Source organism: Sclerotinia sclerotiorum, genomic scaffold, assembly GCF_000146945.2.
Source record: "Sclerotinia sclerotiorum 1980 UF-70 scaffold_11 genomic scaffold, whole genome shotgun sequence".
NCBI classification, from domain to species: domain Eukaryota; kingdom Fungi; phylum Ascomycota; class Leotiomycetes; order Helotiales; family Sclerotiniaceae; genus Sclerotinia; species Sclerotinia sclerotiorum.
The window spans coordinates 1,168,490-1,196,291 of NW_001820825.1; the positions used below are offsets into that span (position 1 = coordinate 1,168,490).

At 41.4% G+C, this 27,802-nt stretch overlaps 10 protein-coding genes across 10 annotated transcripts; 6 read left to right on the top strand and 4 right to left on the bottom strand.

Moving 5' to 3' along the window:
- Positions 1 to 359: 359 nt before the first annotated feature.
- SS1G_08562 (hypothetical protein) lies at positions 360 to 1,769 on the top strand (the record flags this gene model as incomplete). Its single annotated transcript, XM_001590772.1, has 3 exons — positions 360 to 390; positions 446 to 1,319; positions 1,400 to 1,769. The coding sequence occupies 3 exons, from the start codon at positions 360 to 362 to the stop codon at positions 1,767 to 1,769; spliced, it is 1,275 nt and encodes a 424-aa protein (XP_001590822.1).
- Positions 1,770 to 2,617: 848 nt separating this feature from the next.
- Positions 2,618 to 3,470, top strand: SS1G_08563 (hypothetical protein; the record flags this gene model as incomplete). The annotated part of the gene is made up of 3 exons (XM_001590773.1): positions 2,618 to 2,687; positions 2,784 to 2,855; positions 2,947 to 3,470. The coding sequence occupies 3 exons, from the start codon at positions 2,618 to 2,620 to the stop codon at positions 3,468 to 3,470; spliced, it is 666 nt and encodes a 221-aa protein (XP_001590823.1).
- Positions 3,471 to 5,167: 1,697 nt separating this feature from the next.
- Positions 5,168 to 7,856, top strand: SS1G_08564 (hypothetical protein; the record flags this gene model as incomplete). The annotated part of the gene is made up of 5 exons (XM_001590774.1): positions 5,168 to 5,434; positions 5,507 to 5,755; positions 5,841 to 7,505; positions 7,560 to 7,688; positions 7,773 to 7,856. 5 exons carry the CDS (start codon positions 5,168 to 5,170, stop codon positions 7,854 to 7,856), a joined length of 2,394 nt encoding a protein of 797 aa, XP_001590824.1.
- Positions 7,857 to 8,309: 453 nt separating this feature from the next.
- On the bottom strand, positions 8,310 to 9,326 carry SS1G_08565 (hypothetical protein; the record flags this gene model as incomplete). Its single annotated transcript, XM_001590775.1, has 1 exon — positions 8,310 to 9,326. The coding sequence occupies one exon, from the start codon at positions 9,324 to 9,326 to the stop codon at positions 8,310 to 8,312; it is 1,017 nt and encodes a 338-aa protein (XP_001590825.1).
- A 2,030-nt stretch (positions 9,327 to 11,356) lies between these two features.
- On the top strand, positions 11,357 to 12,022 carry SS1G_08566 (hypothetical protein; the record flags this gene model as incomplete). The annotated part of the gene is made up of 1 exon (XM_001590776.1): positions 11,357 to 12,022. One exon carries the CDS (start codon positions 11,357 to 11,359, stop codon positions 12,020 to 12,022), a length of 666 nt encoding a protein of 221 aa, XP_001590826.1.
- Positions 12,023 to 12,820: 798 nt separating this feature from the next.
- Positions 12,821 to 13,331, top strand: SS1G_08567 (predicted protein; the record flags this gene model as incomplete). Its single annotated transcript, XM_001590777.1, has 2 exons — positions 12,821 to 12,866; positions 13,276 to 13,331. 2 exons carry the CDS (start codon positions 12,821 to 12,823, stop codon positions 13,329 to 13,331), a joined length of 102 nt encoding a protein of 33 aa, XP_001590827.1.
- Positions 13,332 to 18,917: 5,586 nt separating this feature from the next.
- SS1G_08568 (hypothetical protein) lies at positions 18,918 to 21,191 on the bottom strand (the record flags this gene model as incomplete). The annotated part of the gene is made up of 4 exons (XM_001590778.1): positions 18,918 to 19,199; positions 19,302 to 20,338; positions 20,395 to 21,007; positions 21,120 to 21,191. 4 exons carry the CDS (start codon positions 21,189 to 21,191, stop codon positions 18,918 to 18,920), a joined length of 2,004 nt encoding a protein of 667 aa, XP_001590828.1.
- Positions 21,192 to 21,996: 805 nt separating this feature from the next.
- Positions 21,997 to 22,877, top strand: SS1G_08569 (hypothetical protein; the record flags this gene model as incomplete). The annotated part of the gene is made up of 2 exons (XM_001590779.1): positions 21,997 to 22,067; positions 22,139 to 22,877. The coding sequence occupies 2 exons, from the start codon at positions 21,997 to 21,999 to the stop codon at positions 22,875 to 22,877; spliced, it is 810 nt and encodes a 269-aa protein (XP_001590829.1).
- A 295-nt stretch (positions 22,878 to 23,172) lies between these two features.
- Positions 23,173 to 24,198, bottom strand: SS1G_08570 (hypothetical protein; the record flags this gene model as incomplete). Its single annotated transcript, XM_001590780.1, has 3 exons — positions 23,173 to 23,177; positions 23,252 to 23,951; positions 24,112 to 24,198. The coding sequence occupies 3 exons, from the start codon at positions 24,196 to 24,198 to the stop codon at positions 23,173 to 23,175; spliced, it is 792 nt and encodes a 263-aa protein (XP_001590830.1).
- An 816-nt stretch (positions 24,199 to 25,014) lies between these two features.
- Positions 25,015 to 27,108, bottom strand: SS1G_08571 (hypothetical protein; the record flags this gene model as incomplete). The annotated part of the gene is made up of 4 exons (XM_001590781.1): positions 25,015 to 26,337; positions 26,390 to 26,552; positions 26,614 to 26,697; positions 26,759 to 27,108. 4 exons carry the CDS (start codon positions 27,106 to 27,108, stop codon positions 25,015 to 25,017), a joined length of 1,920 nt encoding a protein of 639 aa, XP_001590831.1.
- Positions 27,109 to 27,802: the final 694 nt, after the last annotated feature.

Here is a 27,802-nt window from a genome sequence, read left to right on the forward strand (position 1 = left end):
ATACATACCCTTCAGCTTCTAGTGAAATTCTAGTGGTAGGTAGGATGTGGTTGTGGGGACTATCCACTCGTATATGGTAAGAAGTAAACGTAGTTTTCGGCAAAAGTCTGTTGAATACACAAAATACCGTAGTACCGGATCCGAAAATATCCCCTGTCAGCACGTTCTCACCACGATCTCACCACGATCTGATATTAGACGGGCTTCCTATTGCGTGCTGAAATTATATAATGTCTATCAATGTCGTTCACCATTGATTTCTAGAATTTCAAATCATCAACTTTGAGCTCTAAACTTCTGCCACCTTTCTCTCTCAATATCAAAATTTTCACGACTAAATCTGGTACTTTGTGGTCGAAATGTCTCTTCCAAAAATTGCCGTCATAGGTGGTTAGTCATTTTCTGGATTCCAGTTTAAAATTATGTAAAAGCTAATAAATTATAGCTGGCCCAGCGGGGTTAACTTTTGCTCGTCTCGTTCAATATAATGGTATCCCATGTACCATATTCGAGTTAGACGAAGATCGAAATGCACGTACTCGAGGAGGTACACTCGATATTCATGAGGGATCTGCTCAAGTTGCACTGCGTGAAGCTGGATTGTACGAACAATTCTTGGCAGTTGCACGACCTGAGGGCGAAGTTCTCAAAATCTACGACCCGTCTGGAAATTTGCTTATGGATGAGAGTAAAGAAATTGGTGAAAGCAGACCAGATTCTTTCAAAGGCCGACCTGAAGTCGACCGAGTCCAGCTCCGTAACATGCTTTTGGATTCTCTTGAGCCTGGTAGCATCAAGTGGGGACACAAACTACAACGTGTGGAAACATCCGTTGACGGAACTTCCCTCACATATGATCTACACTTTAAGGATTCTGTTGAGAGAGGGTTTGACTTGGTTGTTGGAGCGGATGGAGCCTGGAGCAAAGTGCGCCACATAATCTCCAACACAAGGCCAAAGTTCGCTGGAATCACTGGAGTAGAAGCCAAGGTTTTGAATATCGATCAGAAGGACCCAGCTCTTGCAAAAAGAGTAGGCCTGGGTATGTGTCTTACTCTCGGCAACCACCAAACCGTATTGTCACAGCGTAATGGAGATGGATCTGTCCAAACATATGGATTCTTCCGAAGACCTGAAGATTGGCAAGAAACCTGCGGTATCGACTGGTCCGCTCCTGGTGTTGGACAGAAGTTTGTGGATAAATATTACGAAGACTGGGACCAAGATGCGAAGGACCTGATAACCAAGAGTGATGAGGAACCAATCCCAAGGCCAATGTATATGCTTCCAATTGGTCATAGATGGCTTCACAGAGCTGGGTAAGATACTTTTCATTCCATTCGCACTTTCTTCCATTGCCCCCTTCACAGTTTGAGAATATCATCTGACCATTTCTTAGTGCAACCCTATTAGGTGATGCGGCTCATCTCATGACTCCATTTGCGGGTGTAGGAGTAAACGTTGCGATGGAGGATGCAATGGAACTTGCAAGGGCTATAATTGCTCGCAAACCAACCTGGGAAGGAAAAGAAAACTTCAATGACGCAGAGGGTTTGTCGGAAGCTGTAAGAAAATATGAGCTGGCCATGTTTGATCGTGCAGAGGGGTATGCGAAGGAAACCTGGATGTACTTGAACCTTTTCTTCAACGAAAGAGGGGGACACGCAATGGTCGAAAGCTTCGCTGAACAAAAAAAGCAGCAGCAAAAGGAAGCCGAGTCGAAGATTTTGGAGAAAGAGACGATCAATACCGAGGTTGTAAGCGCCTAAAGCTTTGACTGTATTCAATTTTCGGAGTTATGGTTGGGGCTATTGTTCGGACAGGTAGATAAAACTATTAATCGTCTTCGATTGTCTCGAAATTAATGTCGATTCCAAAATATTATCGCGAGAATGGTGAAAGTGCTTGTTGGGATAAATAAATTATATGGTGAAGTCATCTGTATTGCAGTTAACGGGCTACTGGTCATGAAGACTTCATAGCGAGCACATGATGTGCATTCTAAATTTGAAAACTAAAAGAATGGTGGAGTTGGTTCGGTGGATATGGTTTCAAATAATTTCAAAACATCCAATGAAATTGTTATATGAATTAGATTCAAGGTTCAATCCTCATTCTGTTGTTGTCAGAACGCATTGAGGACTACTGAACCTGTGAAGCGACCACTTAGTAATCCAATAGCCATCATTCACTGCTCTTCGACATCAGCAGGCTAAATTTTAATGTTCGTGATTAGTTTAAAGATCTATGATGAACATCTCAAAATGAAATTGAGTTATTGTAGAAGTCAACAATAGGTGTAAGAAAGGATGATGATTGGATAACCCGTGAAGGAGCCGGCTCCGATCGGCTCCGATTCTCAAAAGCATAGCCTCCAGGAAGAGAGTAAATATACAGCTCAGGAATCCTTTGGCTTCAAAATAAATTTTGAACAAGCTCAAGAACAACCATAATTGCTTATAAGTAAACGGAAATATCGCCGATCTGCATCTGCCAGCTCTCCTCAACCGTTCGTAGCATGACCTTTACATACATCACACAACCTTTGCATCCCAATTGAACATCCATCATAAGCCTGATAGACGACAGTCAGCTGAAGCTTAGCGTTTCAAAAACTATGCAGCTTTTTGTAATTGGCGGTAGTGGAAGGACGGGTAAGATGGTTATTGAAGAGGCCCTACTCCGAGGTACGTACATACCGTAAGAATGCATTAACAACCCGAGAAATCAGCGATGTCGCCATTTCTGGACTGCGGCATCCGGATGCTGATGTGCAGGTTTAGGTCATGATGTGACAGCACTGGTTCGAGATCCCTCCTCAATAGAGCCCAGGGATGGTCTAAAGCTTGTCAAAGGTAAGAAACATATCCTCAAATACCAAAACTAGTCATAGCATTTAAGCTGGATATCTGCAAGAAGGCCCTTGACGAAGTCTAACCACAACAGGTACCCCCCTCATTAAGGCCGATATCAAAGCAGCATTCGAAGCCAGTCCCGAAATCCCGTCCGTTGTTCTTGTTACATTGAGCGCTCCTCGAGCATCCGATAGCCCTTTCGCTGCCTCGATATCTCCTCCAAGGCTTATGGCCGACTCAAACGCCAATATAATTGCGGTTATGAAGGAATTTAATGTGCGTAAGATTGTGGTAATGCAGGCTTTTGGTGTTGGGGATAGCTGGCCGCACATGCACTTCTTGCTTCGAATGTTGATGAAGAAGTCAAACATGTACCTGCAATACGATGACCACAACTTGGTGGATAAAGAGGTGAAGGCAAGTGGCATTGACTATATTCTCGCTCGACCTGCAAGACTGGAAGAAGGTGAAGTAAGGCCGGTCAAAATACATGGGAACAAGGGACAAGGCATGGCCATGATGGCTAGTATCACTCGAGAAAGTGTAGCCAATTGGCTTGTCGATGCAGCAGAGCAAAAAACATGGGATTCACAAACTCCGGTATTGGCGAATTAGGCACTATCGAGAGTGGAATGGAAAATGGTGATTGGAGTTTTTTGTTGAGGATAAAATGGTGTAATAATTATCTCTATATCCAATGCAGGAACCATTTTTCCAATTGTCTGGGAATCAAGAGTGGCGGTTCCAGTATGCTGACAAGTGTATAGATGGGATTGATAATAGCGGCAGTCCGGTACCGAATACGAAAGTAGGATATTCTCGTTTAGGTCGTCATGATTTGTGGTTGGATGTTGTAAGTTGTAAGTTGTATGTTGTATCGTTGAATGTTGTCCCGTTGAGTTGCGATTGATCGATTGATTGATTGATTGATTGATTGATTGAATTGATTGCACAATGCGACGTAACGGCTATCCGTTCAGGCCACCAGGGCCAGGGCCCACCGATTAACCTTAACCTTATCGGCCAACAGTGGACCATCACCGTATTTCTTCATCACCAACATTCATCCGCAAAACAAGTTAGAGCCAAGCAAAGAAAGCTTTAATAAGCTTTTCTGCCATCCATTCGGATATTTTCTGATCGACGGGATAATCAACTTTTACTGCGTGCTGCGTACTAAGTGAGCCAGCTAGCCTCCTTCCTCATAGGTATGGGTATGGTGGGTATAGGCAATTGAATTGGTGTCTACAGTATTTACGGCGATGTGTGCACTTGTACTCTCGTCGCTCAGCTTGCAATTGCCTCTCTATTGTAGGTAATTTGTGGTATACTCACCAGTAATATCAAAATCCTCGTGGTTCAAAGTCGGCTAATTAGCTGCGTACGTATAGCTGACCATTCGACAGGAAAGAGAAAGAAAAGGCTTTCCCTTCAACTTCTTCGAGCAGTGAGGAGAGAAGATAAATTTTACCATGTAAGACGAGGTGACGAGATACCTCTTTACCCCGTACCTAGTACGTACTGTATTGCTCTGTAGGATCACAATCCTGATTAGCACTTTGAAACTTTCCATCGCATTCGGCAAGTCAGCCATGGGAACATTGGAGCCAGGCACCATTCGCCCGTGAATCTGGAGCATGCATGTACAAATAGCTCAGTACCTACTGGGTAAGTAACGTGCCGTTATGTCTTATATGTCATATGTCTTACATCTTATATGTCTTATTTGTCCCTCTATCTCACTAAACGCTAAACTCACTAATCCTCCTAATTACAATAAATTTATAATTATGGAGTATTAATAACCCCAAGTCGGAAAGGTCTGATTACTCGAGTGCCTTGACTGTACGTACTTTCCAAACGAGCGTAAGCACCATCTTTTAACTGGCTGGTGAAAAGACAGGCCACCATGCAACTTCTCACCGGGCTGACTGTACTATACATATCTTTCTATATTTTATACATACAGCATCTGTGATTATGAGCTACCCACCACCGACCAGCTACCTTCCCAGCACCTAGCTATAGACCATACGCCCTTCGGTGTTCTCATCACGAGAATCTGACATTCTTATGGTTTTTTTCTCGTAGCTTCTTGTGCACCTTGTTCACTTCTGCCCCCCATCTGCAGTGAATCCAAACAATTAAATCCTCCGGACTCCCCTCTTTCGGTCAGACCCTTTCCATATCTAGGTATCACAACTTCCCACGACTTGTACCTACCCAATTCGCAGCATACTCCGTATCTCCACAACCACTCTTTCATATTTTACCTGCGTCTGTTATCACGAGAATCGCCGACCCTTGAAAATATGGAGGACACTCGATTTGATTCATCTCGCAAACGACCACGACCAGTGGTGTCTTGTTTGAGATGTCGTGAAAAGAAATTGAAATGCGATCGACTTTTACCGTGTCAAAATTGTACCAAGATCCCAGGTGGCTCAACAGAATGTACTTACAATCACGACCCTACCAAATCAATCCCGAAATCACGACCTGCAACAAATTCACCAGGAGATCGCACACCTGACCTCAAGAATGCGCCAACATTAGGAAATAGTGTAAATATCATCCAGGTACGTCTTTTATGAGGTGCATGGTTTCTACAATCACGTCCATTGTGGCTAACACGTCTTTCGTTTTCCTAGAGTAATAATGGTGGGGTTGGGGTTGTGGAAGAACTTCAATCTCGTGTCGCAAGACTTGAAGAGCTACTGCAAGTCTCTGGAAAGTTATCAAATATTCAAAGGTCGACATCACAATCATCACCACCTCACAGAATATCAAAGCGTACAAATGTTCCGCCTAGATTGATACCAGGTCTTTGTACCCTGGTTGTGAAAGGATCGAGGAGTAGATATCATGGTCAGAATGATCGAATCACCTTGTTGAACCAGGTATGCGCTCCACTGGCTTTCAGCCCTACCCATTATGTGGATTTTATCCAATACGACACGATACGATACTAACATTATTTTGAAGTTTCCCGAGGCAAAAGATTTCATAAACAAAAGTGCAAACAGTAATACTTCCATCATTAATCTTGCCAAAGATGTTCAATATCTACAGCAAAAGTCCCGGGGTCACCTTACCATGAGAAAGGAGACGTCGAGTCAAGAAAGTGCTGCAATTCTTTCAAAGCTTCGAGAATTTCTTCCCGGAAAACCTGTTTGTGACAGGTTGTTAAAGATCTACACTGAAAATTTTGAGAAGAGTTCAAGGATCCTTCATGTGCCTTCCTTCCTTCGTCTGTACTCGCAATTTTGGACATCCCCCGACGACAAGATATTCCAAAATTCATCATTTTTACCCCAGTTGACAACTATACTGGCGATCTGTTACAAGTTCCTCGATAGTAATTCAGGATTTGATGATGATCAGAAAACATATCTGGAAATGGCATCGCTTGAGCTTGTAGCGGCTTGGATTGACACAATCAGTAGGAAGCAGGCAATTGATATATCAACCCTGCAAACAGAAACACTTCTACTCCTTGCCCGACAGTTACAACTTCTCTCTCCAGATAAGTTATGGTGTGCCACGGGTGCTTTGGTCCGTTCTGCCATGGTTATGGGACTTCACTTAAGACCAGCGGAATTTAAGAAAATCTCACCGTTTCATGCCGAATTAAGGCGAAGAATCTGGGTAACGATTGTTCAAATGGACCTACAAGCATCCATGGCTGCAAGCATGCCAAGTATTGTTCCCGACATAGATTTCAATCAACTGGCTCCAGCAAATCTAAATGATGCCGATTTTGACGAATCTACAACCGAGCTCCCTCCTTCAAAACCTCTCTATGAATGGACCGACTCCCTTGCTCAAGTTACATTAGCTATGTCTCTAGCCCAGCAGCTGAAGGTTGTGTCGCTTATCAGAGACATTAGTCCTGTCATGGATCTTACGGAAGTGGTCAGAGAAGGGAGAAAACTGGAGGAAATCTTGCGACGTGTACCAGCACCACTCAAGCTAGATGGAACACTTCAACGTTCCCCTTCCCATCTATTGGATTGCGTTTTGTTGGATATATATCTCAGGAGACCTTTTCTCAATCTTTATCGATTACTTCTGTGGGAAGAGCGACAAGATGACCCTTCATTCCGAGAGATGCAACAGATTTGTTTGGAATCATCAGTCGCCATTCTTTCTTATCAGGACTATTTTGATCCCTCAGTCGCCGATCTGGATCTACTAAGCACAAACTTGTATTGGACCATGTTCCAAATCTGTTGCAAGAATGATGTTTTGGCTGCTGTCTTGAGTGTCTGTCAATATATCAAAACATCAACTTCCGGGTACCAAAGCAATATGCCAAGTCCAGGATTAACGCCGAATCAATTTCCAACGAGCCTGCCTAGTCCTCCAGCAACAAGTACACAATTTTCAAAAGCCAGACTCACTCGGATAGTCGAAAGCACACTGGAAGGCTTCACCAAAAGAGTTGGGGAGTTCGGTAGTGACCTGAAAGATGTTCTCATTCTTTCCGTAGTGATGCAATCAGTACGAGCGAATGGTACATCTGATCTAAAAGAGAACTTGATGTACGAAGGTGCCAAGAAGGCGTTGTCAACATGCAGGCAGACCTTGCTACAATCTTTCCCCAATGGAGAAGTTAAACTTCCATCTCATAGTCCTGAATTGAACAAGGTAAGGAGTTGCTGTGAACTGTGGAGCGGCACAATTAGACTAATTTTCTCGCAGGACGATAAGAGCACAATTAGGACGGCACCAACAGCAGATGTCTCAATGTCTATCGTAGACCAGGCCATGTATACCAGTCAGCCGGGATATTTGGATCAATTAACCACTTTGACACCTGAAATCAGCCAGGTAAATACCTCTTTCTATTATATTTCTCTTCAATTGGGTGCAACCTCCATAACATCATACTAATATGATTTTTCTCGATTATAGTTCCAAGGTGACATCTTTGATTTTTCAGATGCCGGTATATTTAATGTTGATAATGATTGGAGTTATAGTGAATCTTGGCAATAAAAGTATTCAAAATGATTAGAACAGGAACAAAAAATATACCCACTTGTTACGGATTTGACTCTTGGCTCATAGAAATTTCTTCAGTGTTCATTTCGGTTCATTATGTTTCTATATTTCTCACGGCAGAATACCTTAATATAGATTATACACCAAGGATCAAAATCATCCGAATCCAGGGGCGACAAATGCACACTTACCGACTACTATCTATTACGTTTAGGATGGGGATTTTTTATGTCACGATGAGTTATGTTCATCCAAAGCTCATGATCGCCGTCATGGTCCTTTGAATGTTCATCTTCAGATTGCATATTCAAAGTGGTTTCAAGAGAAATTCAATAGATATTTAACAGACATTTTGATTTGGAAATATACATTGAAATGGCCCTGTAAGATGAAATACGCCATCCCTCCGAATTTTTGCCCAATCACCAAAGCGCTAACATCACACAATTATCCTCTCTTCACACACCTTAACTTCATATCTGGATGATTAATCCAAATCTCAGGGTTTCTCTGCCACTCTTCGGTTTTCAACAATGACAGATCATACTCTCTTACCAAATGTACCAAAATATTCCTTATCAAAATATCCGCCACAAATTTTCCCATACACTGCCTTGGACCGAATCCAAATCTCCAAAAGTTGTATCGTGACTGTGTTGCGGTTCTCTCCATGAAACGACCTGGACGATATATGGCTTTATCTTCGCCCCAGTATGAGTTACGAATATTTAAAGCATATGAGTCAATTACGAAATTTGTTCCGGCTGGAAATTCATAGCCTCCGACAACTCTTGGTGTGGGAATACTTTGTGGCACCGAGAATGCAGCAAGGGGTCGTAGACGAGAAGCTTCCGATACACAAGCGGCTAGAAGTGTTGTGCTACTCGACAAATATTTCTCTAGCGTCAGACCATTTTCGTCGGCTTCTTTCTGGGCGGCTTGGTATTCTGCTCGTAACTCATTCTGCACGGAAATGTCCGATGCAAGAAACACCAGATTCCAGCTCACACCGCCAATTGTGACATCGAGATTGGCGTATAACATTTCATCAAGGGTGTGCAGCATTTCATTCTCGGTTAATTCTCCCATTTCTTTCGCCGCGAATAAGTCCAAGATGGGGGCGTTGAGACCTTGTTCCTTCGCTCTTCGACAAGCAAATTCATTGAACGCAATCCATCGCTCTCGGAATGCTGCAAGGTCTTTATTGGCTTGTGTAGGTAGATAAGCTGACCAGTCGAAACGAGTAAGCCCGCCCGAGATGACGTGCTTGAAGAAGGATTCGCGGATCGGAGCGAGGGCACGGAGCTCGGATTCAACATCGGGAGCTAGCTTCCCGTAAACGACTTCGGCCACAATCAAGAATGGAAGAAGTTTCAGATCGTCTGCTGGGTCGATAAGACCACGTGCCAAGTCTTTACTGTCCCAGAGTTCTTGAAAGAATGAAACTGTTCGTTGTTCTATCATTGGAACGTATCTTGGAGTGACATTTCGGTGGAATGGCTTTTCTACAATGGATCGAACACGTTTCCATTGCTGGCCACTGATTAACCCAACACATTGACCAAGTATTTGGCCCAGCAAATATCCGGAGTTGTTGTTCACAGCTTTAAAGTGTTTATCTGAATCACTGAAAACAGCTTGAATATCGGCGGCTTGAGTGAGAACACTATCATCCATATCAGAATTTGGCTCTTGGTTTTATAGTCCGAATGTATATTGGAAGGTTCACTCACATTTCTGGTTTATGGCCTGACCAAATCTGGTAAATAGAACCATATCTTGATTCCCAAAGTTCACTATTCTCTTTTCCATGAAGAAACTTTGCGCCATCACCCTGGCCATTGGGGAACTCATAATCACAACCCGGGAGTCTATGTCCAAACTCGACATGCTTGACTGGGTATCTATATGACAAATATGCCTGTTTAGAAAGTCAGTCTCATTTAATATGGCTGATGTACAATACTTGGCTGTATGGCGGTGCAGCAACTTACGTTGAGGATTTTGGAAAGAATATTATTACATGTAGCCGTCAAAGGCTTTCTGAAAATAAAAAAGCCGCATATGACTACAGCTATGACAAATTGTCCTGCAATAAAAGTATTTGGAAACATTTTGACTGCTGAATGATCCGTAGGAATGGTGAAAAAGACCAGATTTATATGCCATCTTTCAGTATCTTGTCACTACTAAGCTCTATGAATATTTCAAATCCGACGACACCGGAGCAGGAAAACAGAATTCCACAATTGCTTATGATTTTGAAATACAATCCACCAAATGATTACAATAAGCTGCAGAATAAGATACGAGGGTAAGTTTCCGGTCCGTCAAGTGATATCCGATCACCGGATCCGACTAAATTTTCATCACGCCTTCGCTTACTGTCAGATTCAGGATGGCCACTAGCGAAGTCAGCCCCTGGCAAGACTCATAATCAGACGGCTTAACCCGTGATATTGATAAATCAGTCAGTCAGTAAGATATGAGGCTCAATCCTTCAATATACCAAGAAGCTGCATGTCGGCTAGATTTCCGAGGCAACGCTGCAATGCATCGGAGATCATCATCATCATGCATCTCTACCACGTTTTTTCAGCCTTAGCGCCATATCTATTATAGTAAGTATACGATACCATAACCTTACACAGCACATGGCTTTCAGGGTGGCTCTATTCTTGGTATTCGGGTTTCAGGTTCACATATCCAATCAAGTGTTTGTCATCTGTAAGGTACGATCAGGAACGCAGTCATCCACGTGGAAACCGAGATCTCAATCCATGTATACCTGTAATAAGAGTGGCTTTGATATATCACTCTGATTCATCCAGGACCTAAATGGGATGCTTGACCCACGAATTTGGATTTCGCGTTTCTATTTCCATAGTCTCCGCAGTCACATTGTAGTCATCCACGTGGAAACAAGAGATCGCAATGCCTGTCTACCTGTAATCAGGGGGCTTTGCTTCCATTCAACTTCTAAAGTGGGATATCGAACCAAGGATTTGGAATGTTTTGTTGCTATTTTGATGGGCTCCACATACTCTTATTGCATGTCATCCACGTGGGGAATGTAATTTTGGGTAGCTCGTCGAAGGATTCTGAGTCGTTTGAGCTTTGAGCTTTGAGCTTTGGGAAGGTGTTCTCGGAGCCGCAAGAGGTAATTATTGGGAGGTTTGGTGTTTGAGGGAGGCTGTGATGGGTTTTGTGGCGAGGAGATGCTAGGTGTGAGGATTGTATAAGAGCTTGTTGGTTTCCTGAGATTAGGTTCTTTTTTTTCATCATCATCATCATCATCATCAACAACATCATCTTCATCTTAACGATCATTGACATCAATATCAACTACATCATCAACAGTCTTCAGATCACAATCAGATCTCACTAAAACCAACTATCTCTATCAAAGTCTTACACAAACTTTTCACATAAAACACCCCTTCCACCTTCGAACTACCCAACTTCAGTCAAGTAACAACCACCAAACAATCAAAATGCGTTTCTCAATCTTCGCCATCACTCCGCTCATCGCCTCCGCTCTCGCCTTACCAGCAGCCACAGTCGCAAGCTCCAACTCCAAATCCCGCCCCACCCCCTCCCCACCCAAACTTCCCGCCTGCGGTCCAACCCCGCAACCATGTTCCTGCCCCGCCGGAACCTACTACCAAGTATCCACCTCTGTAGCCATCGTTCCCGCCTCCGCCTCGGACCTCCAATCCGTCATAGGCAATTTCCTACAAACCTCCTGGTTCGGCACCAGTCCCGAATCCATCACTGGCACTGGCACCATCCCCGGCGCCCAACGTCATCTCCTCGGTGAAATCCCCGGTGCAGGTATCTACCCCATCACCGAAGAACTCACACTCTACAAACCCTACCCCAACAATGGGGGTTTCTATCAGAAATTCCAAATGGGCGATGCACCATTCTATTTCAATATGACGACTGGTGCGCCCGGGATTCTGGGGGGTACGTGGGATATTGTTGATGTGCATGCGATTGGGTCGAAGACTTCGAGTTGGTTGTGGAATATTTATGCTTGTTTTAGTGTGGATTTTGATTTTCAGGGTTTTCATGAGAGTGCTATGTTGAATGTTACGAGTATTTTGAAGAGTCAGGGGAAGACTAGTGGGAGTCTTATTGGGCCGTTTTCTTATTAGGTTGGCTTTTAAGATCTTATATGTGGGTGAGGGGGTTTAATTGGGGAGTCTAGGTGGGAGGAAGTAGGAAATTCGGGGAGTGGTTTTTTTCTTTAGAGTGTTTTGTTTTGTTTTTTTTGGCTAGCTGGGTCATTTTGTTCTCATTTTTTCGCTTATTGGATGAAGAGGGGGATTTGGGGGATGTTTGCGCTTGTTCTTTTTTTCTTTTTTCACAAGACTTATATACCTTCTTCAGCTTTGCTTTCTGTACAGATAGCTTAGATATCACTGCTCGCGCAGAAACTGTTTGTTTGGAGTTTTCATTTTTATCAAAGAAGGGGATTTGGGGGATTTTAGAAACGGGGTTTTAGAAAGGGGGTTTTAGGAATGGGGATCTTGGTTGGGGTGGTTTCTTGTATTCTTATATTAGTTTAGTTTATTGGGGAATAAATATCTTTTTTTTAAACATTAGTTTCAACTGTTTAAAGAGTGCTGTGTTGATGTTTTGATTATTGCTTCTGCCGATGTGTTTGGAGAGAATGTGATGAATGGATGGTTTTTGGGGTTTGTAATTTTGATGTTTGCGGATTATGATTTATTTTGCTTGTCTGTTTGGTTTTGTTGCGGTTTTTAGGGGAGGTATAGATATTTACTTTTGGGATATATTTGTGGCTTCTAAGTTTGTTTAGATTGGAGATTGGGAATATGGTGCGGGTATGCAATGTAATGCGATGTAAAATCTGAAATTTTGAGAATCAATGAATAATTATAGATTATAAAGTTATTAATAATTGAAAATCACGATTTTGGGTGTAAAAGATGGCCGAAAAGTGGGGTACTAGACTTAATGAAATGCAGCACTCTGGTAGGCAAATAAAAGCGCTACTTTTGTGTTTAAGTACATAGATACAAAGATACATAGATACTTCTCACTATCTCCCATTACATACTTATTTCAATATCCATGTGACTGTAGTCGGATTATCTAATTATGGGTTAATTACATGATAAGATTATCTTCAAGAAATACTAAAAAGGAAACCCGCTACATTAAACGTATCATAGGTATATAGGTAACCAACCATATTACTCTCTGAAACTAAGATGCCTAATTATGCATATGTAACTTACATAGGTATCCTCCCGCCCTCTTTCTCTCAATTAGCCACATTGCTGACCACCAAAAGAGCCTATGGAACAGGGTGAGAATTCCTGAGATCTTATGTGCAACATATATGCATCATTCCCATACATATCTAACACAATACACACAGGAATAACGGTGGCTAAATCCGCCGAGGAAGTTGCCGAATCCTTATTAGGATTCTAAGATAATTATTTCTGCCTTGAATGCTAAACACCAACATCAATATGCGTGTCTCACCTCCTTTCTGAAGCTCAAACTTGGCTTAAAGCTGATGAGATGATAGTTGAAAACTGTCTTGCATTTATTTTTTCCACCGAGGTGTGGGATTATTTTTATTATGTATCTCTTAATCATGAATAGTGGGTGAGTAATATTGTAACAATATAATGCATTAGGTGACATCGTCTTTCGATCCGAGATCGATATCCTATGCAAGGATGCAGATTTCCAAACTTACAGCTGATGAGCTAATTATCTTATCACAATGAAATTTTCGCCGAGGTAATGGGTTGATATTTATTATATAATTTAGTTTTTATTATGTAATAATTGTAAGTAGTAAAATAGATGACCTAGTTCCTGAAATAAACCCTAGGTTAGATCTCAAAGTTTGTTTAACCAGTCGCTTACAAGGATAAGAAACAAATAAGCAGACAGCATTTCATATTTTCATCCCAAAGTAATCTCACCGAAAAATAGGATGAGACGATGATATCTTAGCATGAACAACAGCCACGCCGTAGCTTAAAATACCAAGACATCCATCTATTATTCAGCCCATTATCACATATTCTCCCTGACGCAACCAATCTGATTCCCGAGAATCTTTTGAGATATGAGTAAGCTGATTTCAGACATGGCTGATTATTAGATGAAAAATATATGAGTATGCATACCGTATCGTTGGTAATACGGCAGAATAGGGTTTTCCGACTAATTTATGCATTGTCACGGAATACTATACGCCTTTTTCGTGTTAGAGAATGGAAATGCGCAGGTTTCAGTATTGTTCTTGGATGATTAGGAGTAGATGCCAAGATTTTAACTATGAATCACCTTTTTCTTCACCAGTGAAATGTCCTCCCTGATCTATTAATAATGATGCGATGCATGTTTCCCGCATATTCCTCACAACACCGGATATGTATATATTCGGAAAATTTCCCACCCACATTTACAAGGGTATGCGAATCATCCTTCTGAATATTTTCCAGGTCACACGACGGACAGCGCCGATTGAATCATACCAATGTCACATCACCTCATCTTGCTTATATTCTAGATCTTTCTGTGGCGGCCTGCTCTTTCGATGTGGCTTGCCTGCATATATCTAATTTGGAAGTTGACATATCGGGATGTGGTGGAACTAGTGCAGGGTGTGGTTGTGCAATTTATGCTGTGTCGGATATCGAAGATGTAACCTTATCCGCTCGGCTAGATCAGGTGCTTTCGGTTATGTTTTGATGGGGGTGTATAAATCGGTAGCGTTAGCTTCCGTAATATCGGTTAATATCCATGGATCCGGATATGTACTCGTCTTTTCTGAAACTGAATGATTGTGCGAGGAAAGTAAAGGATGAAAATTTGGATTTTTTTTATAATAATTAGTAAAAGGGTATGTTCTGAGAATAGTGCTAGTGATGACAAAGAATTAGCTATATGCTTCATTGAATAAGTGTATCTTTTATAGGTATGATTCGAAATGTGCAATTCAATACACATCATTAGTAAGTTTTGGGTAGAGTGCAAACGATCAGATCAAGTATCCGGAAACAAAAACCTCATAATTCAAGTCTGAATTCAACAGAATGAGAGAGTCGTCAGGTTTGAATAGCTCGTATCACTCTTCAAAATTTGAATCGTAATTATGACAATCAAATGTCTTCAGCTTGCCAGGCATCATGATCCCATGGCATTCTTCATTATCTGGTTTAGAATCCAAACAAAAGATCAAAAGTTCATTAAAATTCATGCTATTTAATAATTCTCGATACATAGTCTAGATTTTGATAATTGTCGATGTATTATTATATACAATAGATAGATGAAGCTAGGATTCTACGACTTCGAATTTCCTTTCCCAAATTTCGCTAATTCCTTCCCTCCTTTCTCTTTTCGCTAAGCAAATAGTCTTTCGGCTTAAGGTCTTTTATGATACTTTCAAAGTACATATTTAACCTTAATATTGCTAAGACCAAAAATATGGTGAATACTTGAGAGCATTGTGAAGAGCTATTTAATTACTACTCCACAAAAGACCTAGACATAACCACCTGTTAGTTGGCCTTTCCAAGGCACCATTTCTCCTTAAAGTTAACGAGGAAAGTCAAACTTGAGATCTCATACAGGCCATCGGTGAAAATCACAGCAGGAAGGGATGATGTATACTGTGATTGGCTTTTTTAAAACCTCCTCCTCGCGTTCATTAGGAATTTTTCAATGTCATGATGAATGAGTCTAATCTAGTATCACTATTTTAATGAGCTTGAAGAAACTAGCACCATCGCCAATTCTAAAATTATATGTCATTGCAGATTTTGTTATATACCCGCACAGCACAACCACGATATCCACACTTCCAAAATCTCTAGCGGAAATTTTAGGAATAGCTCTCCCATATATCATCTAACCCTCCATACCTAACCGATTCCGTGGTAAGTGATGCCTTCAATTCCGAGTTTAAATAAGAAACATCGAACAATAGGCATCGAAATATCCTTCCAACAGTGCTGGTGCTCCTGCATAAAAAAAGAGCAAATGCTCCATCTTCATCCAATTCCAGCATTACAAATATTGTCACTCAGTACATCGATCACGGCGATCATCATCATCACAGTCTGTAAATAATAAGATCCTCCTCTAGCAAACTCAACGAGAAAATGAAACATTTTGGAAGAGATACTTGGATATTTGCAGTATTATATTACGATTTATAAGATCTATACTGATTGATTGGCGAAAACGAATGTACTGATACCTCTATCAATTAAGAAGTCATGCATGGTAATAAGTGATACATCCCAAATATCCAATATCAAATGAAGACATCTTATTCATCAGAGAATTATTCCCCCTAATTACATCTTTTATTTTCCATAAGATTACTCCTTTTTCATTATTCCCTCCAACTGACACTATCGCCAATATCTGGGAAAGTATTTCGAACAGTGCTTAATGCAATCAAAAAACAAGAAGTTTTGTATTCCTTAGATCTGGTGGAAAGATTGTTCCGGTTGAAAGACATGAGCATATTCTTAAAACCCTAGTTTTCTTTAGAACACTTAATTTATTCAGATAATCGTATTATTCTAAGAAATGATTCCTTCCCAAATACAAGGAATTATCCAAACAATAAGCATCCAAGCCCATTCTACTAATCCAGATCATCAGACTTCCTGACCTCAATACTCAAAACACTTCAATATTCAAAACCCTCCTTCCTATCACCAAACTACAGTCCAGACTACTGTCAAGAACATACTTCCCCCGAAAAGCAAACCAAATAGCTTAAATAAAATTCCTGAAGGACTCGATGACCTATTTGACTTGAATCCAACGAGATTCCTTCAAAGACTTCGAAAATCTTAAGACCAGGTCATACATATCGATGGAAAGATTCTAAATGACTTACTGGAAAACTGTTGGTACGAGAAGGATACGGAAGACGTAGCACCCACGGATTACGTAGGTCCTGTATGTCTAATTGTATTCTGTCTAAAGAGCTAGCTACATATTGAAAGTAGTAAGTCTTATATAGACTTACTAAAAGAGCTAGTCTCTTTCGCGTTCGCTTAGTTCTTTATTACAGTAGTAATTGAATTGAAGTCATTCACTTCGTTCACACAAAAACCTTCTTTCTTTTCTTTTCTTTTCTTTTCTTTTCTTTTCATCAGGATATCTACCCTTAGCATTGTACTAGACCTATTAGTAGAAATATCAATATCTCAAACCCCGTATCCCACACTAAAAAAAGATCTAATCTATATTATAAAACCAGAATACTGAATCATAAATACCCATCATAAATACAAACAAAAACACCATCTGTTGACCTCCTGGGATCTTGGCAGCATATACATATATATTGCATGATGCATATAAGGAGCAAACAAAACTCAACTTTTAATTCATTCTTTCCTTTTTGGTATACTGTTTGTTTGCTTTCAATATTTTGATTTCAAAGCACTTTAATTCCGAAGGCTGAATACCTAACCTTATTCCTTCATTTTTTTGAATATATACTCGCAGCTTAACTGCTTAGCTAGAGAATCAATCAATTCAATCTGATGCTCTTCCTAGTCTCAAGAATCCCAATACCATCTCATCCAAAAATCTCTTCTAAAACCAGCAATCACAATCACAATCTTCACATCTCTGTATCCAAAATCTTAAATTCAGACAGACTGTTCATCTCCATTAAAAGAATAAAGAAAAAGACAAAGATAGAGATGGAAAAGGAAACGGAGAGGGAGAAAATGCGGATACTTTAAGAAAAAAAGAAAAATAAACACATCAAACTCACCATCACCATCACCATTTACTAATTCTAATTCTACTCAAAACCTACTTCCATATCTTCTACACTTCAGATCCTCCACACCTTCCAAATCTGCAAAGCAAACTACTAGCTAATACCTAGCTATTTCCACAATTACTATCCCATCTTATCCTATCCTATCCTATCCTATCCCATCCCAAAATACCCCTACTTTAAAATCTCAAAATCTTAACTTCTTAAAAGATCTAAAGCTAAAGCTTAACCCCCAAATTATAATAAAAATCAAAACGATAATTTAATCATCAGGAATATTTTCTTCTTCTCTTGCTCTTAATCCTGTTTGTAATTTAAATAAAACAAAGGATTTGTGAATCTATTACTGCTCACCCCCTATCTTGCCGCAAGAAATCAGTAAATCACCACGCCACCAACATAAACTTCCTTCCAGACATCGAGCTCGCTCATCTCATCCCAACCCAACCCAACCCAACTCATTCCCAACTCATTTCAATTCCAATCATCACATTCTCCCTATCCCCATCTCCATCATTATGCCCATCCCTATCCCTATCCCCATCCCCATCCCACTCCAAGTCCAATTTGTGATGGAAAATCCTATACCCATACCCATATACATCCCTCCTTATTACCTACTCAGAGATGCAAAAAGTGCGTACAGTAAATAGTGACTCTATCACCAAAGAACTAAGATTACTAAGTACCCAGGGAATTATTAATGAGAATACTAGCCCCTTTCCATTTCCATTTCCATTTCTCAAAAAAAAAAAAAAAAAAAAAAAAAAAATAAGAAAAGAAAATAAGAGGAGAGGAGAGGAGAGATAAGATAGTCCATCAATACTATTTTCTTATATAACCAATCTTACATCTACAGACAATAGTTACATGAAACTTACTATATCCATATCCAAATACCATACATATATCATTATTCCCAATATAATTCAAATGCATAGTCGAGAAATACAATAAACCCCGCCGCATATATTTATTCGATCATTCATCCATTCATTCATTCGTTCATTCATTGATTTCGTATGTATATATGATATGCATGGTATGGCTCATGGATTCATCCACAACATTCACATCCATCCGTATCCGTCCCGATTTTATTCTCTCACCTCAACCTCAACCAAAGTTAGTCCAACATTGAAGAAGTGAATGACACTTCCCATTTTATCTCCCGTAGCAAGCGTTTCCATTTCGTTTCAACTGACCTGTCCCCCCTTTACACCACACATCCCAAAGATCTAACAACTCCAAATCCCTACCATACCACTCCTTCTTCCCTCCACCATATATCCGTCTTTAACCCTACACTTTTCTATAATATTCCTCTCAACCATCTCTTCACTTGCCTCCCTTTGAGCCCCAATACCACAATCCCAATGTCTTCCATCCGTTTTATCGTACACCTTAACCATATCCTCCCCGGCAGCTGCTACAATACGTCTAGTATCAAACATCATACTTGTAATAGGTGCATCATATGCATATGCATCATAGATTGCCCCTGTTCGGAGATCCCAGATCTGTTTTTTTGTTAGTTATTGATTCCACTATATTCCTTCAATACATCCACTAGAGATGTAGCAAAAAACAAAATAACAAAAAAAGAAAGACCAGAAACATACTCTAATACTCCTATCCAAACTTCCAGTGACCAAATGCACATCATCAAATTGCAAACAAGTAACTGGACCTGTATGTCCTACTAAACTCCTATGCACCTGACCACTTCTCAAATCCCATAAGCGAACCATTCCATCAGCAGTACCACAAGCAAGAGCCGCATCAAAAACTTGTACTGCACCAACAAAATCAGCTGTTGCATCTGGTAAACGTCCAGTTTGTCGCCATGTACCCTCAGTAGAACCCATTGTTGCTGAAGCTTGTGCTGCTGCCCACATAACATCCAATGTTTGTACACATCTTCCCTTTTCTAAATCCCATTGCCTTAATGTCTTATCAGCCGAACCAGATATAAGGGTATCGCCACGGAAATGAAGAGCTGTTACTTCATCAACATGAGCTTCCAGTGTGAATAGTGGACAATCCTGCATTGTTCCTTGCGGAATATGTGTTTGTTGTTCACGTTCCAAAGCTTCACCAAAAGCAAGCTGATCTTCCTCCCCCTCTTCTTGTTCTTCCTTTATTTTATCTTGAGGATCATAACGAGCTTTGCTTAAATCCCATAATCGAATTGTAGCATCCATAGATCCAGTGGCGACGATATTATCTTCAACTTGAAGAGTTCGTACAGATGCAGTATGTCCTTCAAGAAGTCCCATACATCTACCCGCATTCATATCCCATACTCGAACAGTATCATCTAAAGCCGAGGAAACCATTGTACCAAATGGTACATCAAAATCGAGAGCTGTAACCATATCATCATGTGCTTGAATTTCTCGAATTGAAGACCCAGGTTCGAAATGTTCATGTAAAATTGGCATAGATTTCCTTCGAATTGTTTTGTGTCTTCTTGATCCTTTCGAGGAAGATGTACTTGCGCTCGAGGGAAGTTTCTCGTAAATCGATTCCGACATGAATGAAGATTCCATTCCTGAATTCTCGACATCATCTCCTTCCTCAGCCCCAACAATGGATTTCCCTAATGCTTCCGCATCTTCGATTTGTTCTTGAGCCTCCTCTAATCGATTTTCCACATCTAGAACTATTCCGAAGTTAGTTGCCCGGCAATTCATCATTCAAAATTATACTCACTCTCATGTTCCAACATTGACTCTTCCTGTTCCAACCCCGCCAACCTATCCAAGACTATTCTCCTCATAGAATTTAGATTTGCGATTTTATTATCGATTCCATGAATCTCACTACTTGCCATGTTCTTCCTAATACCCATCATCTCCAATCGATGATTGAGAGCCTCCTTTTCTTTTTTCAACTTCGCCACACTAGGTGGTCCATCCCCCTCCGAACCCCCCTCACTAGCATTATCGATGAGTTTTCTTCCCCTCGAGATCCTCCTTCTATGCTTCTTCCCCTTCTCCTCCCCTGCCTCGGGCAAGCTTGCTTGAAATCCTTGAAATAAGGAATAACTATTTTCATTCTCGGGTATATTCCTCAACAACTCATCCGGCAAGAACGTCAGCGCCCTATACTGAATCTCCGATGTCGACAACTTTGAGCGCACCAAATCGGTAGGTGTAGTTTTCGCAAACGAGAAGACGCTCCGTTGAAGATTGGGTCTGCGAAGTTGTTTATGTAGATCGCTCATGGCATTCTGATAGTGGGTGCTAGAGGTGGGATCGATGGGCCCTATTAAATGACCAGCTGTAGTTGTAACTTTCCTACCAAAAGCTTCTAGCCCTCGGGTCTGATTGAGATAGACACCCATTAGCGCAATTATGGTAAACTGGATAAAAATTTCAAGAATATGCAAGATAGGAAAAATGCAGTAGAACTAAGAAAACACCGCATAAACATACAGATATTAGAGCCCCATCTTCATCCTCTTCTGCCCCGAATGAAGAGGCATTGCGGCTACTGGAGCCAGCCATACAAATGTCGATTCAATTCAATGATAAGATAACTTTCTCTCGTGATTGATAATTCAATGCAGCAAAAAATGAAAAACGAGTATTTGGTTGGTTCCCCTTGAATGTGTGTGTTGGCACAAATAGTGTGGTTTGGGTAGAGGATTTTGGAATTTAGAAGTTTTTTAATTTGTTCATATTCTGTTAAGGTTAAGATCTTGAAGATATGATGGATTTGGCGGTTCCGTAATTGATGTTTGGAATGATAGGTGGAAGATATGCATAAAAGTTGTGATGCATATCATAAAATTGGATAAAGGTGTGGAACTATGGTCATACATGGGGACGCAGTAAGCAACATCTCTGCACAACCTTTATACAAGATCTGGCCCTTGCACAAAATCTGGCACAAAATGACAGCACAAGGTTCTTTGCTTGCTCTGCATACAAGGCTAAACTCTGGAGCTCCCATAGTCATTGTTCTACCCCACCATTCTCACCATACTATGACTGCGCTGCTAGGTTATCCATCAAAAATTAAAGTTTCATAGCTTTCAATAGAATACACGAGGTAACCTTAACATAATCAATTTCTCCGGATCCGAGGACATATGAATACCTTCCAACCTTCCTACCTTCCTTTACATTTTCAAGTATAAATTGAGTTTAGTTCTCTCAGATTATTCTTTATTGTAGAGTTCTCGCATTCTTGAATTGTACTCGCAGTTGAACACGCTCACACAAGAACGCTTGAACTTCCAAATCTCATATTTACTTTTTGAGCAACTGAATATTTCCATTGATATATAATATATACAAAAGTTTCATAATGGACGCTGCTATTGATCTTTCTGATGCTTCTAAAGCTCTTGATCTAGCCAATATCCGTTTCCAACTCATGTATTTACCACCCTTTCCCTCTTCCTACCTCCCCATCCATCTCTCCAAACCCCCAGCTAACAACCCTCCAGCCGCCTCGAAGACACCATAACCTTCCATCTAATCGAACGAGTCCAATTCCCCCTCAATCCCACAATCTACATTCCCGGCGCACTCCCCCTTCCAGACAGCACGCTCAGTTTCCTCGACTGGCTCCTCCGCTCCCGCGAAACCCTCGATTCCCTGATCCGCCGTTTCCAATCCCCAGACGAATATCCCTTTTTCCCCGACGCTCTCAAAGAGCCTATTCTCCAACCCCTTCATTATCCCACCATCCTCCACCCAAATGATGTAAACGTCAATACCGAGATTAAAGACCACTACATCAAGACATTCCTCCCCAAAGCCTGTCTCCAAACAGGACGTTCAGACCGCGGCGAAAGAGAAGAAAATTATGGATCAGCTGCTACATGTGATATCAACTGTCTACAAGCATTATCCCGACGCATACATTTTGGCAAATTTGTGGCCGAGAGCAAGTTTCAAGCTGAGGAAGAAGCATTTACGAAAATGATACAAGCGGGCGATCGCGAAGGATTAGGCCGCGCTATCACGAATGAGAAGGTTGAGTTGCAGGTTTTGGAGAGATTGAGATTGAAGGCTAGAACTTATGGAACCGATCCGAGTTTGAATAATGGGAAAGGAAATGGAGAAGAACCGCAGGGCAAGATTAATGTAGAGGCGGTAGAGGGATTGTATAGGGATTTTGTGATTCCATTGACTAAGGTTGTGGAAGTGGAGTATTTGATGCAAAGGTTAGAGAAGGATTAAAGTAGAAGAAAACCTCATAAAAATTGAATAGTTGGAAGTTCATGCAACGGTTCAAGGAGAGGATAAGTAAAATAGATGGACGGGAGGATAATCGAAATAGAAGTATACCCGGATAGATTGCAAAATCTAGAAAATACAAGGTCAGATGGGAAGACTCATTAAAAAGAATATATAAAACACTTCCAAGCTACGTATGATATTATATTAATATTGAATTTATTTCTTTCATTTCTTCTAAGAACTCTCAACTGGCGCACCCAAATATTCCCCCAAAGCTTTAACACATTCCTCCCATTTAGCCTTCTCAATAAGAATAAGTTCTCCCACAGCTCTAATACCCATTTCCTGAAACGCCCTCTTACTATCCGCCATACCCTCCCCCTCATCCTTCTTATACTCAAACTCCTCATAAGCACAACTAAACCTCTTCAGCACCTCATCCTCAGGATGGAAATAAAACAACTCCCCGGACGCCCTCGTCTTTCCCTTACTCTTCTTACTCTTCGGACCCTGCTCCTCCCTATCTAGTCTGGATTCCACCTCTCGATATCCCCTCGATACAACCAAATAATATGCAAAATCATAGGGTTCCCCATCTTCCACCGCTGCCTCCAACTCATCAACCAACATCCCATACATAGGCGGCGCCACCTCCGCAGGAACATTAATCAATCTCTCTGCCAACACCACCCCCACATCCCCACCCAATTTTCCCCCTCCATTAACAACTCTCTGAACCAAACCCCCCTCCTTCGCCTGACTAGCCAAATATCCCCTCAACCCCCTAACCGCCTCTCCCACCTCCATATCCCTCTCCCCTTTATCCCCATCCACCTCCCCATTCCCCCGATGTAAATTAAGCACCGTCATAAAAGCATACGCATCGGTACCCTCCCCATCCACCTTCACCGTACTACCAATCGTACCCTGCTTAACCACTTCATCTGCCAAATCGCTCAGATCCAATAACTGACTATCCACATCGAATAATTGACGAATGAGACTCTTGACGCCGTGGAAATCGATTTCGCGGAAATTGAACCATTCAAAGTCGACGTTGAGGATATCTTCGCCCTGGAGGATTGCATGTGTGTTAGTGTGGGATTTCTTTGACTCGTTGCAACAGTCCGCAATGCTAATCTGCAATCCCTATCCCAATCCCAATCCTTTTTCCCATCCCTCCCTCCAACCCATCTATATTTATCATCCACACTCAAATAAAAGCCAAACTCACATCACTTCCACTATCATTTTCCTCCCCAGCACTATGAACAGGCGCATCAGGAAGTTCTTCCGGATCGCGAACTCTCTTCTTAACCATTTTGAAACTGTGTATGTGATTAAACCTCTGTAATCAATTTTGTGAGTAAATCGGCTTTTTATGAGCGTCCTGTCCCAGTCGAACTCGAAATATCGAATTTGATAATTGACCGCTTTGGCAGAATTATATAAATTTTGGGGAAAAGCGGGACGCTAGTGGCGGGGCATGATTCGATTGATATCAAGATGCGAATCTATTGGCAATGATTACTCGCTACATTCACCAGGGACTTTCATTTGATAAAGCTTCTATGATCTTGAACTTCTTTTATTTTGAGTTTTTATGAGCCTGAAAGCTCATGCAGATACTAGGTAATCATTCCACTTCCTTGCTTCCTCCTATTCTTCTACTTGAAAAGCCTGCCGCATCCCCAAGAAAAGAATTTCTTCAATAGCCATTATTATGCAAATCAAAAAATACCTCCAACCTCCCAAGTTTTGTTTGCATTCTGCTAGCAGTATAAACGAATTTGGGTATATGTAAAAAGAAAAAAATTGTAAACTGAGTAGTATCAATATAATTTAACACGTTTCTCCATAATCAAGCAACAAGACGACGATGCTATCATTATAATTAAAGCTGAATCATGAGCGCATAAGCCCAAGGCCAGGAAACTTGTGGTGTAATGCCGTAAGTAAAATCTAAAACGTAACGGGGCGTGAAATTTAACTCGAATGTATCGCGTTGTGTGTGAAAGTTCCGATGCTGGGCGCGTGAAAAGAATCTTATAGTCCGTAACGCCTATGCCGAATGAAAAACAATAGTCGTAAATCCGTGAGATTATTAATGAAAGGGAAAATATGAAATCTGCCATCATCATGAAAGGCCTGGTGGACCACCGGAGTCCGTTGAACCATCACCGTCGATTGTCCTTCTCCAATGATCCGGAAGACAAACACAGACCAATGGAAAAGCTTTGATCTCACCACTAACGTTTGGAGATTGGTCTTTTCGTCCGGATGTATTTGAAACACCACTGTCGCGTTGCATCTTACGCTTCTCGTCCCATTCATCCGCTCGCTCATTAATCATGACTCCAGTAGCCCATCCATCATCCCAAATACCGACAATCTTGAGCATATCACCACGTTCTAATGAAAACTCATCTCCGGCGCGTGGTTGATAGGCCCATAACGTTGCAACTTTATCACCAGGGTGAATCTCATCTTGAGAATAGTAGTCTTTGAAGAATGGTAGCTGCTCAGATTGATTGCTCGCCAAGGCTTGTGGTGATGACACACTTCCAGGAGTCTGAGGATCGTCAATTCCAAGAACCGAGCCACTGGAAAGTGACGCAGTTCGTCTATTCGGAGGTGGTCGCAAAATTCCACCTTGCATAGCTGAATTTGGACTTTCTCCGAATTCACTCGATGAAGATTGATGCTCATGTCGTCGCCCGGCAGCATAGCCGGCAGCCCCCCCTAATACAGCGCCAGCAGCCGAAGCACCTCTGTCGTGTGGAGATGAAGAATGTGCGGAGTGAGAATGTCCTTCAAGTGCCGACATTCGGGCAATCCGCCCCCCCGGGAGTACTTCGTACCCTTCCGGTGTAGTATTGGAACCTACAGGATTGTATGTCATTCCCTTATTTCTAGGCGGTGTCGGTTGATTGAGAATACTTCCATGCTGACTTCCACGTCGTCTACGCAAGCACAACGCAATGAGAAAGATTAAGGCGACGAGTGCAGCCAAACCAATTAATGATCCAATAACGATACCAGCAATGGCACCACCAGATATTCCCTTCTTTGATGTAGAGCTGGCAGCTCCCGTGGGAGATGAAGTTGGGGTAGATGTTCCGGATCCCGAGGCAGTGCTTGTGGTGAAGTTTATGAATCCTGTGATTGTAGGTAGTACTATACCAGCACAACGAGTCTCTGCTTTTGAATTATAACAGCATGTATCCGTACTATTTTGCCCACCCGTACCACAGTACTGACATAATCCAAACGTACTATTTCCAAATCCACAATTATCCGGTTCATTGGTGGAGCCTTCAACACAAGATCCAGCTAATGAATCTGATGGTAATGCGCAATTTGTGAAATCGGCGCGAATTTGAGAAATAGCATTATCCCCAGGACTTGAACAGAGTTGTCCATCAGAGATTATTATCGACTCGCTCTCCGCAAATTGGGCCTATGTCTGCCTGTTAATTTCAAGTTCATATTTTGATTTGATAGAAACTCACGCAAGAATCTGCACAAACCGGCGGTGCTTGGGTATCCGATAAACTACATGATTTTTTTGAATTCTGGATAATAGAATTACATATAGCTGTGGTTGTGTATCTAGCGTAAAGGTTTGTTGTGTTTGTAAGATTTATATTTCCGCATCCGAGTAGTTGCTGGTACCTGCATGATCGCGTTAGACAAATATCGGTATCGGCAATTTCAGAATAATATATATGCATACTTTAACTGCACATAGCTTGTTTGGACATATGCGCTTAATTGAGTATCGAAAGTAGCGCGATCGGAAACATAGGATAGAAATGGGCTAATGTTACAGTTAGTATGGATGAGCTAACACATGCTAGTAGGATGAAATCAAAACATACAAAAGCCCGGTCAGGCTGGTTTCAACTGAAGCAGAAGTAAATGCAGGACATTGTGTAGAACCGGTAAGAGAGATGCAATCCGCAATTGCAAGAGGTGCAGTCGCGAGAATTGATAATAGAGCTGTCTTGGTATAAAATCCAATCCACCGTTGCTGTCGTTTGCTTGTGCTGAGTTCCTTCCTATCTTTCGATACCACTTTCGACACCACTTTCGCTATTGTTCGGGATGAAGATGGCTTCAATGATTCGTATGCCATGCTGTTGCCGCAATGCTTCTCATTGTTCGATATCGAAGGGTAACTTGCGGTGAAGGTGTAATCGGAGCTCTTTCCCAAGATTTCCTTGCTCATGTTTTCTTTTCCGTAATCGTCCTTGCTCATACACCAAAGCCCAACTCTTTGCAATTACGCCCTTCGCTGTGTTCCCGGACCCTCTCTCTCAATAACCTCAGCTCAATAAACAAAAGTACCACCTAATATCCAAAGAGGTAGTTGTTAATCTAAACAGAATTTGTAGAAAAGAAAAAAGAAGTTCTTCCAAAAACGAATTGCAAATTCAAACGAATGATTCAGTTATTTTGTAACGATTGAAGTTGGTGATGAACAAAACGAGTGAGAAGATTGAAAAGTATTGGCTGCTCTAGAAGAAGAAGGACCAAAAGACGGTTCAAAGTCGATCGATCAGCCTCTTCCTTCCTTTAGTGACCGCCTCGTGTGTTTTGAAGCTTTATGTAGGTAGAATGAATTAGGGTTTAGAAATCTCTACCTAAGGAAAGAAAAGGCCTAGAGGGAAGAAGGCCCTGAAACTCAAGTACAGAGAACGAAAGGAAACTTTTGGCTTGTTGGCGTGGCCGGAATGATGTCTAAAAAAGGTTCAAAGGCCTGCGCTCAAGCCAAAGTGGGAAAAAGATAAGATTCACTAGGCAGGTAAAGTTCTGGTATGCGCACAGTTACCCTTGTAGATGACAGGGAGTCTCTTGCCTTAGCAGACAATATTTAAGATGAGGTGTAGCAAAATGTACCGAGTAGGTGATATCGATGTTAA